The sequence below is a fragment of the Cryptotermes secundus genome, unplaced genomic scaffold (assembly GCF_002891405.2).
Source record: "Cryptotermes secundus unplaced genomic scaffold, Csec_1.0 scaffold871, whole genome shotgun sequence".
NCBI classification, from domain to species: domain Eukaryota; kingdom Metazoa; phylum Arthropoda; class Insecta; order Blattodea; family Kalotermitidae; genus Cryptotermes; species Cryptotermes secundus.
The window spans coordinates 392,670-403,063 of NW_019740663.1; the positions used below are offsets into that span (position 1 = coordinate 392,670).

Consider the following 10,394-nt stretch of genomic DNA (forward strand, 5'->3'; position numbering starts at 1 on the left):
CGTCAGACTCGAGTGCAGTCACGCCTCCGCCCTCGACCTTGAAAAGACCACCAGTGAAAGAGCCAGTAAATCGTCTAGAGGGTGGCTTGAAAATTCACAGAATGGTCCATGTTCCTCCCAGTAACAAGAAGAATGGTGCCCTGAGAAAGTGTCGCGTGAGTGCTAAGCACAAGATTAGAAAAGAAACAAGTATCATGTGTGCAGGCTGTGGTGTGGCTCTCTGCAAACTTTCATGTTTCAATGTTTATCACACGAAGAAAAACTAATAAAGAGGTATGGAAAGGAATTTATTGCATAAAATATTGTATTTTAATTAGTTCCTGAAAATTTCGTTTTTAAAAACCAATTTTTGTTGAAGTTGTTTAGGAAAAAGTAACTACATGCATTTTAGCGACATAAGGTTTAAAGGGCCTGCCAGGACAGGGGTGGGATTTAAATACCCTTCGCGCCAGTCAAAGAGTTAATCAGCCCAGCTAATTTTCTGGGTACTCCAAACTCTATGAGAATATTGAACACTACTTTCCTATCAACTGAATCATAGGCTTTCTTGAAGTCTATGAATAACTGATCTGCTGCCTCATTGTACTCCCATTTTTTCTCCAGTATCTGATGAATGCAAAAGATTAATCACTACTTGATCTGTTACATCACAACCCGCATTGATAATCCCCAATAATTTCATGTGTGTATATGTATATATATAGACTTGACTGTGAGAGAAGGATATTGAATCAAATTTTGAATGAAGTTAATAGCAGTGATATCCCATGATAATTACTACAGTCGGTTTTATCACCCTTATATGTATACAGTGGCCGTCTTGTAGTGCACTCAATTTCACCTGTCACTTCACAACATGTTTCGGCAACATAGTGCCATCATCAGGTGTCCCAATTACGTCAATCTATTGCATTGCTTGAGAGAGTAGCACTACAAGACGGCCACTGTATACATATAATGGATGAAAATCAGTGCACCAGGACGCTAAAATATAACTTTATCACCCTTCTTGAAAATAGTTCTCCTTCCACTGATCAGCAATCCCGAGTCCTGAGTCAGATTAATCAAGTGCACGTACTCCCATTCACTTTCTATGAGGTCTATTTTAATATTGCTCTCCTGTCTACCCCAAGGTCTTCTGAGCAGTGTCCGCAAGTTTTCGTACTGACACCTGGTATGCGTTTCTCTTCTTTCCCATGCTTGCTGCATGCCCCAGTCATCGCATCCTTCCAAATCTTGATCATAATAATTGGGGAGAAGTATAGATTATGACTGTCGCACATTGACATGAAATACTGACAGAAAATATGTGTCTGACTAGTGTACAGTTAACATGTGTTATGCTGTATCAACTGCTGATAAAATAACCAGATATCATCATATGTTAACTGTACACTATTCAGGCACATTTTTATGTTGGTATTCCAAGTGAATGTGCGATATAGTCCTTGTGTCAACTGTTGGACCGCTTCTGTGGTCTAGTGGTCAGAGTTCCTGACTATAGATCCAGAGGTCCGGGTTTGATTCCCGGCACTACCAGATTTTCTGAGAAGTAGTGGGTCTGGAACAGGGTCCACTTAGCCTTGTGAGGATAATTGAGGAACTGTTTCAAGTAAATAATGGCTCCGGTCTAGAAAATGAGATTAACGGCCATGGGGATTGGTTGCACTGACCACGCGACACCCTCTGTCCACTAGGGTTGGCACTAACTTTGACGACAGGCAGCAGTCGCTCGGTCAGTATAGTTCGCTTGTGGACTAAAACCACGGAGTTTGTTTTGTTTGTGTCAACTGCTGAGGTTGTGTAGAATCCAGTGAGATAGGGTGTGGTGGTTATGAATGGATTCAGTTCTTGTCACATTTTAAGATACTCTTTGCAGTATTTATGTAGAAGGTTAAAGGAAATCGCGTATCATATAATTTGTTGCTCTCCTGGTCTGCTTTGTTACTTAGTTACAGAATAAGGATGGGAGGGGGAAGAGTTTGTACACACTTTGTATAATCCAGTTTGGAGTATACAAGTTTGTTCCTTTCAATTTTTAATTATGTATTGATCCCAATGTTAGTTTACTACAATACACAGATACACTGCAGCAACATAGAGATTGGATATTAAATGTGAATATGACGTTTATTTTTCCAGCTTGGAATACAGTGTCAAGAGAGCTGGAGAATTTCAGTCAAAATGGTGCTGACACTAGCAAAGGTAAATCTCTGCTTATGTTAGTGTTATGTTGTTACATCACCAACCAGTATTGAGGGAAGTGTTTTAATTTTGAGATGTAATGTTTATAAAATCCTGTTGTGCCTCTTGTCTGGTCTAAAATGTATGTATGTATGTATGTATATATGTTGAAACTCCAATTTTGCAGCTTCAGATTTTATTCTGTTTCCTGATTTTACACATTTTATTTGCTTATATATGTTGTATGTGAAGGTGTTATGATGAAAAAATCAATCTCAAGATTTTGTGATGGATTTTGATGTTTTCAATCCCCCCCTAAATTTGAAAGAGTGACTTTCAGATTCTGACTGACTGTAAATCTGTATATGTTAATGGGTACACTCACTAGCACCTGAGGGGCTGGATTGATATTAGTCATATTTGGTATTTGAGAGTTCTTCCATTGCAGGTCAGTGCCTGGTGAAAAGGAACTTTCTACAAGGTTTTTTTAGTAACTTGATGAGTTCACAGCGAGCGGTGTGCTGCTTGCTGCCAGGCGCGTACAGATTTTGCCAATGAATCAGCTGATAACATTTGGAATGAAGGGAAGTAATTAACTTGCAGACCGTTTGACGGCATTATGCTTCACGACTAGCAGTGTGGTTCATGTATGAGAGTTTGTTTATGTTTTGTCAGCAGTAGGCAGCAGTTATCATCTCCTTTATGAGCTCCATTAGTCATTTGTTCTCAGTTACAGTTAGTGAGTGACATGTTCCATTAAGGTGTGGTATGCTTTAGGGTAACATATATTCTTCTGTGACACCTACATGAAATATGGTTCAGCTAGAAAGTGTGGAGGAACATTTTGACGTAAATTTTGTAATGAAAAATTTCCCAGCAGACAAGCAAGTCACAATTTGCTGAATAAACTTAGGACAATGGGGTCTTGATAGACAAGAAACAAAACCTAAGTGTGGGGTGCTTACTGAGGAGAAGTTAAATGACATAGGAGCCAGACTTGAATGTACGCCTAGAAAATCACTTAAACATCTGACTCAGGAGACTGGAGTGTCAGTGTCTGTCTAGTGCAAGATCAGCAGTACAACTGCTGAAGCCATCCAGTGAAGGTTGGCATTTGGTGTGCTGTAAGTGCAAGAAGGATTGTTGTATCTTTGTTTTAAATGAAACAGTTAATTGTGAAAAATATCTACATGTACAGAGGACAGCATTTTCAACACCTCCTTTGATCTGTGAATTGTAACTACTTCATTCCAAACATTATCAGCTATCAGGCATGCCGCTTCATCGGCAAAATTTGCAGCAAGCAGCGCAACACTCACTGTGAAGCGCAGAGCCATGAATTCATTAAGTGAGTAAAAAAAAAGAGACCTTGTAGATGTGAAAATACCAGACCTTCAGATGTGCCTCAGAATACAAGAGGCAATTTCCTTGAAAATAGCTCCAACAGTTTTAATTAAATTTCAGTAATTTATGAAGACCATCTATGTACTTGAAACTACATAGATGATATCTCCAGGAAAGTAATTGTACATTCACTAGGGGCCCAAATTAGAGATCGCAGTTTTGTTGAAACTGCTTCGACCAGTCGATATTATTCGGTATTCAGTAGCCAGCAGCGGTATGCTGAGCATCTGTTTATTTAATTTCCAAGGCCAACTTCATATGTGAAAGTATGTGGAGTATCTTTGCACCAATCTTATGTTTTCTCCTGGACAAATGCCCATAAGAAGAATATTACATATTAACTACATTTATCTTTTTCCTGAGTTTGTACTTCATTTGTCAAGTCCTGACAACAGAAAGTTACCTGATCTTATATTTACCACATTTTATTTTGAAAAATGAGAAGAAACACTAGAGAAGTTTACTCCATATTCAAGGTTTGTCATAATAAAATGGTATATCATTGCTTATGAAAGGTTTTTAACCTCACTTGAGAGATCTGAGTCATGAAACAAATGTATCTGTTTGATTATATAAATAACACGGTAAACTCCATCTTATGAACCTTGCATAGGCAACATTATGGAGGATAAGTCCTGTGTATATATGTTTTAATTTCCTACAGGCATATAAACCTTGGAAGAATGTTGAATGTAGTATTTTCTAATGATGACATAATGGTCTGTGACAGTAAAGTGGCTGGAAGGTGAAACTGAGCACTCACCTCCAACTGGTGTTTGAGGTCAGGAATGGTGCAGCTATACCCCCACTCCCCCATATGTCTTCCTGGCTTGGTGCTTAATTAACTAGGCACAAGGAAAATTTTATCTTACACTGATGCTGGTTGGCTCTAAAACACTAAAAATACCGTGACATATGGGCCGCTTCTGTATCGGTAGAGGCATGCTGTAATTGCTGAATTCAGATTGTTACTTCCTCAAAAGCAGCTACTGAAACAGAAGATTTGTCCATAACATAAAGTACAGATCTAATTATGATTAACTTTTGTTTGAAATATTTATCGTTCTGGTGAATATTTAATGAAGTACAATACAATAGATTAGATTAAATTTAAGTTAAACATGTTCATGACTGCCAAAGCCTGAATTTAGTTGTCAGTTTGATTTAAAGGTTTTTTTTTTGCAAAGTTTTAAGTACTCCATTAGTTAGTTAAATCAGTTTGCTTCTGATTTATCAGTGGCACAGGAAGAATTGCCATCTGCCTGGGAAGAATAGATTTCTTTATGCAGTGAAAACCACCAAAAATTCATGATGAACACATGTAATTTTATTGATACTAAATTGAGTGCTGCCTCTTATTCCTGCACTCAGTCAATATTCTGGATAATTTTAATTTACTGCAAAGTTAAGGAATTGACACTGCAGGTCACTGTGAAGCTTTTCTTGTTTTGGAGGTGTAGCCTGATCTTTCCTTATCTGTCAGTGGACGGTCTGTGCCACACCCTGGCAGTTTTACTCCCAAGAAAATAGCCTCCAGTACCTATTGGGCAGGAGGCTGGATTTGACCCTTTAGCTGGTTGGATGAGATGTGAAGAGAAAAATCACTGCCCATGACAGAAATGAAACCCACATTCTCCAGCCATCCATCTGGTAACCTAATCACAATACGGATTTATCTGTCCAGATCCCATTACTTAGTGTACATGGATCATTTAGTGTTTTGCTCAAGTCAAGGTGTGATGTGCAGGTGTACAGTGTATGTATATCTTTGGTTTTGTTCTGATGCAGGAGGACCAAGTGTATTGTACTATGTGGAACAAGAGCCAAATCCACAACTGAAAGGTAAACACATTAAAATCTCGGTATATAAATATTTTGAGACTAAAATTTGAGGTTCTCATACCAGTGACTATGAATATTACTGTCTGCCAGGATGCGACACCGTATAATTTGATCGATAGGTTTTTGAAGAAACTGCTGCATCCATATTCAGTGTTTTCTGCCTTGACATGTTGAAATCTGTCTACCAAACTACATGGAATTATGAAGAATGCCGTCTTCTGGGATATGGCATCCTGTACATCTTGTGTGAACCGACGTTTCGGAGGAATGTATCGCCTGAAAAATCTGCGAGTGAGGAAACAGCATGAGCAGATGGCTGCAGTCTACACAACACCACATCCCAGAAGATGGCATTCTTCGTAGTTATGCCCAGAGAACCCCAAGCTTCACACAGTGATATTCTTTGGGGAGGTCACTCTATGTAATGTTCACAGAGTTGAAACCCTCTGAACCAAGAAAGCCAAGTTACTTCCATTTTCTCTGAAGATGGTGCAGCAGGTTCTTCTGGAATGTTAACCAGATCCCAGAAGCTACAAAAATAGTCACACTGGACGGAGTTGTTATGTTTTTGTAATTTGTTAGTGTGACGGACCAGAATGAAACAAATCAATTCAGATCCCAGAAGGGTCTAATCTTCATTGAAAATTTAATTTCACTTTTGTTATTCGTCTCTGAGAGGTTTCTGTGTGTATGTTCATGTATGAAAAGTTTCTCAATCGTTTAAAACACTGCCAGAAATTTTGTCTTCCTTTTTTTTATGTAGTGCTGTTGTCAGATCCATCATCAGGGAAGTCATATTTATCTGCATATTCTTGACCCAGTAATAGTGATATTCTTAATAAGTAAGTAAGTAAAGGTATCCCTGTAACAGGGCATGGAGGCCCATAGGGTTGTGAGATGTTGAAATTCCCACATTTTCTAGACAATCAGCTCATAGATGGCGGCAAGGTTGTCAGCCTTACGCACTGGCCTCCCTTTACCCCCAAGAATATTCCTGGTACTCATTTCTGTTAGAGGCTGAGTCAACCCCAGGGCCATAGTGCAGCTGGAAGGTTTAGGTCAATTGAAAAAAATCCAGTGACCTCATCAAGACTTGAACCCACGACCTTCCGGCTTGTAGCATAGTGCCTCAACCAATTACGCTATCACGTTTAATAAACTAATTTAAATAACATATTTATTATTGAAATGAAAGCATCAAATATTATGTTGAATTTGAGATTCTGGCAGTGCTACACTGCATTTTGACACTGAAGATGGAGAAAATGTGCTCTTCCAAGACATAGCTTGACTTTCACCAAGCTGAAGCTTGACTTCATAAAATTTTGTGTTAATATTTCTGATCATTTAAGATTGTCACTTTACTTCAAAGGCAAAACATCTTTATATTATGTTTTCACCAGAGTAAATAAATATCTCAAAGTAATATTATAGAGCTAAATATTTCACTTTATATGTAAGTGTACAAAAACGAAAGTGATGCTTTCATTTTATTTTATATGTTGAACCAGTGTCAGATTTTAAGTTTAGCAGTCATGGAAACATTATAATGACTGGATGCTGAGTGTGTATTTTTACTTCTTCTGTCTCCTTGCATTAATTTAATTTTTACAGCTCCCATCATTCAAAGGATCATAGTAAAAACAAATAGTAACTTGATAGTTTAGGCAGAGCCATGAATGCTACTTGACTGCTGTTTGCTGATTTCTTGCTTGGCTTACTCTTTGACCCTGAAAATAGAGGCAGGATGTTCCTCTCAAAATAAGTGAATTTCTGCAGTCTTCATGGCGTTACATCCCAGAAGATTGTACTCTTCATAGTCACTATTATGAGAATCTCATCTCCAGCTTTGCGTTTGTTATACAGCTCTTTAAATCTGTGAGGTTTGGATCCTTCTTCACATACAGAGTATCATCTTTGAGACTACTGAATGAATGTCAGTGAAATTTGGTATTGGTGGGCATACAGTAAAAGTTGTTAGGTGAATTTAATTTTGGTTCTTGTATATTTTTGCTTTGACCCCTACTTTTCATGAAGCTCAAATCAGACTCTTTTAAGTTTTCTCAGAAATGGCTTATGATACAAAAAATTTCTCATGACATGTAATGTAGATAACATTCTTTATTTTGATATGGTAGTTATCAGCATTTGAATATGCTAATGATGATAATGTACTGGACAAAAATATGAATTCTCTGAGGAGACACACAGCAATTATTAAGTGCTAGTAAGAATATTGGTTTCACAGTAAATGCAGGAAGAAATGGAAGTAAGTATTCATGTTTTTCCACCAGAATGCAGGACATAATCGTAATATGAGCACGGCTGATAAATCCTCCAAAACTCTTGCGGAGTTTGAGTATTTGGAAATGACAAATTTAAATTGCATTAACAAATAAGTGAAGAGCAGATTACATTTGTTGTATACTTGTGTTCAGTTCAGAATATTCGTTTCTTCCTATCTGGGAGTTAAAAATGTAAGGTTTAAAATATACTGAAGTTTAATTGTGGTTCTTGTTTTGTATGGGTGTGAAGCTTGGTCTCTCATGTTACGGGACGAGTATTTGAGAACAGGGTGCCACAGAATATTTGCACATAAGAGGAAGAAGTACACCAGGTGGGACTGAAATTAACTGGGACACATCAGCTGTTGGTCTATGCTGAAGATGTGAATCTACTGGGAAGAAAAACACAGACCTTAATTGACACAAGTGACGAGGTTGGGCTAGAAGTAAACACAGAGAAAACTAAGTATATGTTGCTGTTTCATCACCAAAATGCAGGGCAAAATCATTACATAATGATAGGCAACAGATGTTTTGAAAATGTGGCACAGTTCAGATATTTTGGAACAATGATTAGAATATACAAAACTATAATTTTGCCTGTGGTTCTGTATGGGTGTGGACATTAAGGGAGGAACATAGACTGAGGGTGTTGAGGAGAATATTTTGACCAAAGAGAGATGAAGTGACAGGAGGTTGGAGAAAACTGCATAATGAGCTTCATAACTCGTACTCTTCCCTGAGTATTATTAGAATGATCCGGTCAAGGAGGATGAGATAATGTAGAATGAAGGAGAGGAGAAGAAGAATGCATATAGGATATTGGTGGGGAAGCCAGATGGAAAAAGACCAATGGGAAGACAAAGGTATAGGTGGTTGAACAATATTAAAATGGATCTTATAGGGATGGGATGGTATGGATTGGATTGATCTGGCTCAGGATATGGACCAATGGAAGGCTCTTGTGAACATGGTAATGAACCTTCATATTCCATAAAAAGCTGGGAAGTTCTTGAGTAGCTACACAATTGGCAGCTTCTCAAGAAGGGCTCAGCACCATGAGTGAGTTCATTTTTTATAAAGTCCAAATGTGTTTTATGAGGTATGTCACTGTCAAAGCATTGCTGTTGTATAGTTTTCACTGCTATGAACATTTTTTATTACAGATTTTGAACCATTTGACCTTGAAGGATGGTGGGGGAAGAGAGTGGTGCAGAATATTACACGTACCCAGTCATCATAGTGGGTAGGACAGCATTATTACTTGCACTGTGTTGCCAAGTAACTTTGTGTTGGTAACGACGACATGATCAGTTGCCTAGCATCGGTGTGTAAGGACTTGGCTGCATTTTACTAAAACATGCAAAATGTGCATATTATTTTGACAGTGACAAGTGACGTCAAGTGGATTTGGATTCATTTTATCAGGTGCAATAGGATTTATTATGAGATTTATTATTTGAGGAATAATTTGGGGGTAACATAAGTGAACATTTTTTAAAGTCAGTAATTCAATCTGAACTGAGATTTCAGATGGAAGATGGAACAGTATGTTCAATTTTGACCTTGTTCATTTGTTTTAGAATGGAGTTCCCATTGTTTCCAGACTTACTTTCCAATAGGATTTTAAGGCATTTTATTCCTTCAATGAAAACATTTTACCATTTTCAGTCTGTGTCAGTATTCCCTGTAGATTAGTTATGTTGGAAAGCAGAATGATAAAGAAACTTTGAGCATACAAAAGCATGACACATTCCTCTCTGTCACTTTAGCTAGTTTTTACACATGTTTTCTGGAAATTCACATTTTACTCTAGTACAGTATTCTTTTATTTGAGTTTTAATGTACAGCGTTCATCAGAAGTCACATTATCTCTGAAGAAAGCAGTCTTCTGGGATTTGGCACCGTGTATATGTGGTGTTAACCGACGTTTCGGAGGAACGTATCGCTTCCATCTTCAGGGTAGAAGAAAAAATATAAGAAATCTGCAAGCGAAGAGACCGTGAGAACCGGTAAAAGCAGACTGGGTGCCAAATCCCAGAAGACTGCTTTCTTCATAGTCACCGCCGTGAAAGCCTCAAATCTTACACATTATCTCTGTTTGCTGTTGAGATTGGTGTGAGGTTGACTGGCCAGTTATTAATTATTAACTTGTATTGAATGCGTAATATGATGTGCAGGACTTGTTGGAATCAGATTTTTCCAGTACAATGTGTTCTGTCAATTGCTGGTTCAAACAGATCTCTGTGTGTGGCTGATGCTTCTGCCCATATCAGCATGGGATGGATTGTGTTCTGGTTCTGGTGAAAGTCTTTAATTTCTATACCCCAGAAACAAATATTCCTTGATTGTGAACTCTGATAGATCCACACATAGCTCAAGTGGTTAGTCGCTGGCTTCCCACTGTGGTGGCCCGGGTTCAATCCCGGGTCTGGTCAAGTGATATTTGTGGTGGACAAAGTGGCGCTGTGGCAGGTTTTCTCTGAGTACTTCGGTTTCCCCTACCAATCTTCATTCCACCAATTGCTCCACAATCGCCCTCACCCATCATCGGGCTGGTACAATAGGCCAGAAGTGGCCGCAGTACAAGGAACTTGGTCCCCCCCCCCCACTAGCAATAAAAAAATAATAACTCTGATAGATTGCATGCTCATGTGAAATTATAACATATCCATGTTT

General features: G+C 38.3%; 1 protein-coding gene across 1 annotated transcript in view; it reads left to right on the top strand.

Annotated features, from left to right (window-relative positions):
* Positions 1 to 9,615, top strand: part of LOC111872552 (MAPK regulated corepressor interacting protein 2-like) — a 14,831-nt gene extending 5,216 nt beyond the window's left edge. Inside the window, exons 3-5 of the mRNA XM_023866585.2 lie at positions 2,143 to 2,205; positions 5,377 to 5,430; positions 8,882 to 9,615. Coding sequence (XP_023722353.1) covers positions 2,143 to 2,205; positions 5,377 to 5,430; positions 8,882 to 8,958 — 194 coding nt within the window. The 3' untranslated portion in view covers positions 8,959 to 9,615. The remainder of the gene's footprint in view (positions 1 to 2,142; positions 2,206 to 5,376; positions 5,431 to 8,881) is intronic.
* The last annotated feature ends 779 nt before the right edge of the window (positions 9,616 to 10,394 follow it).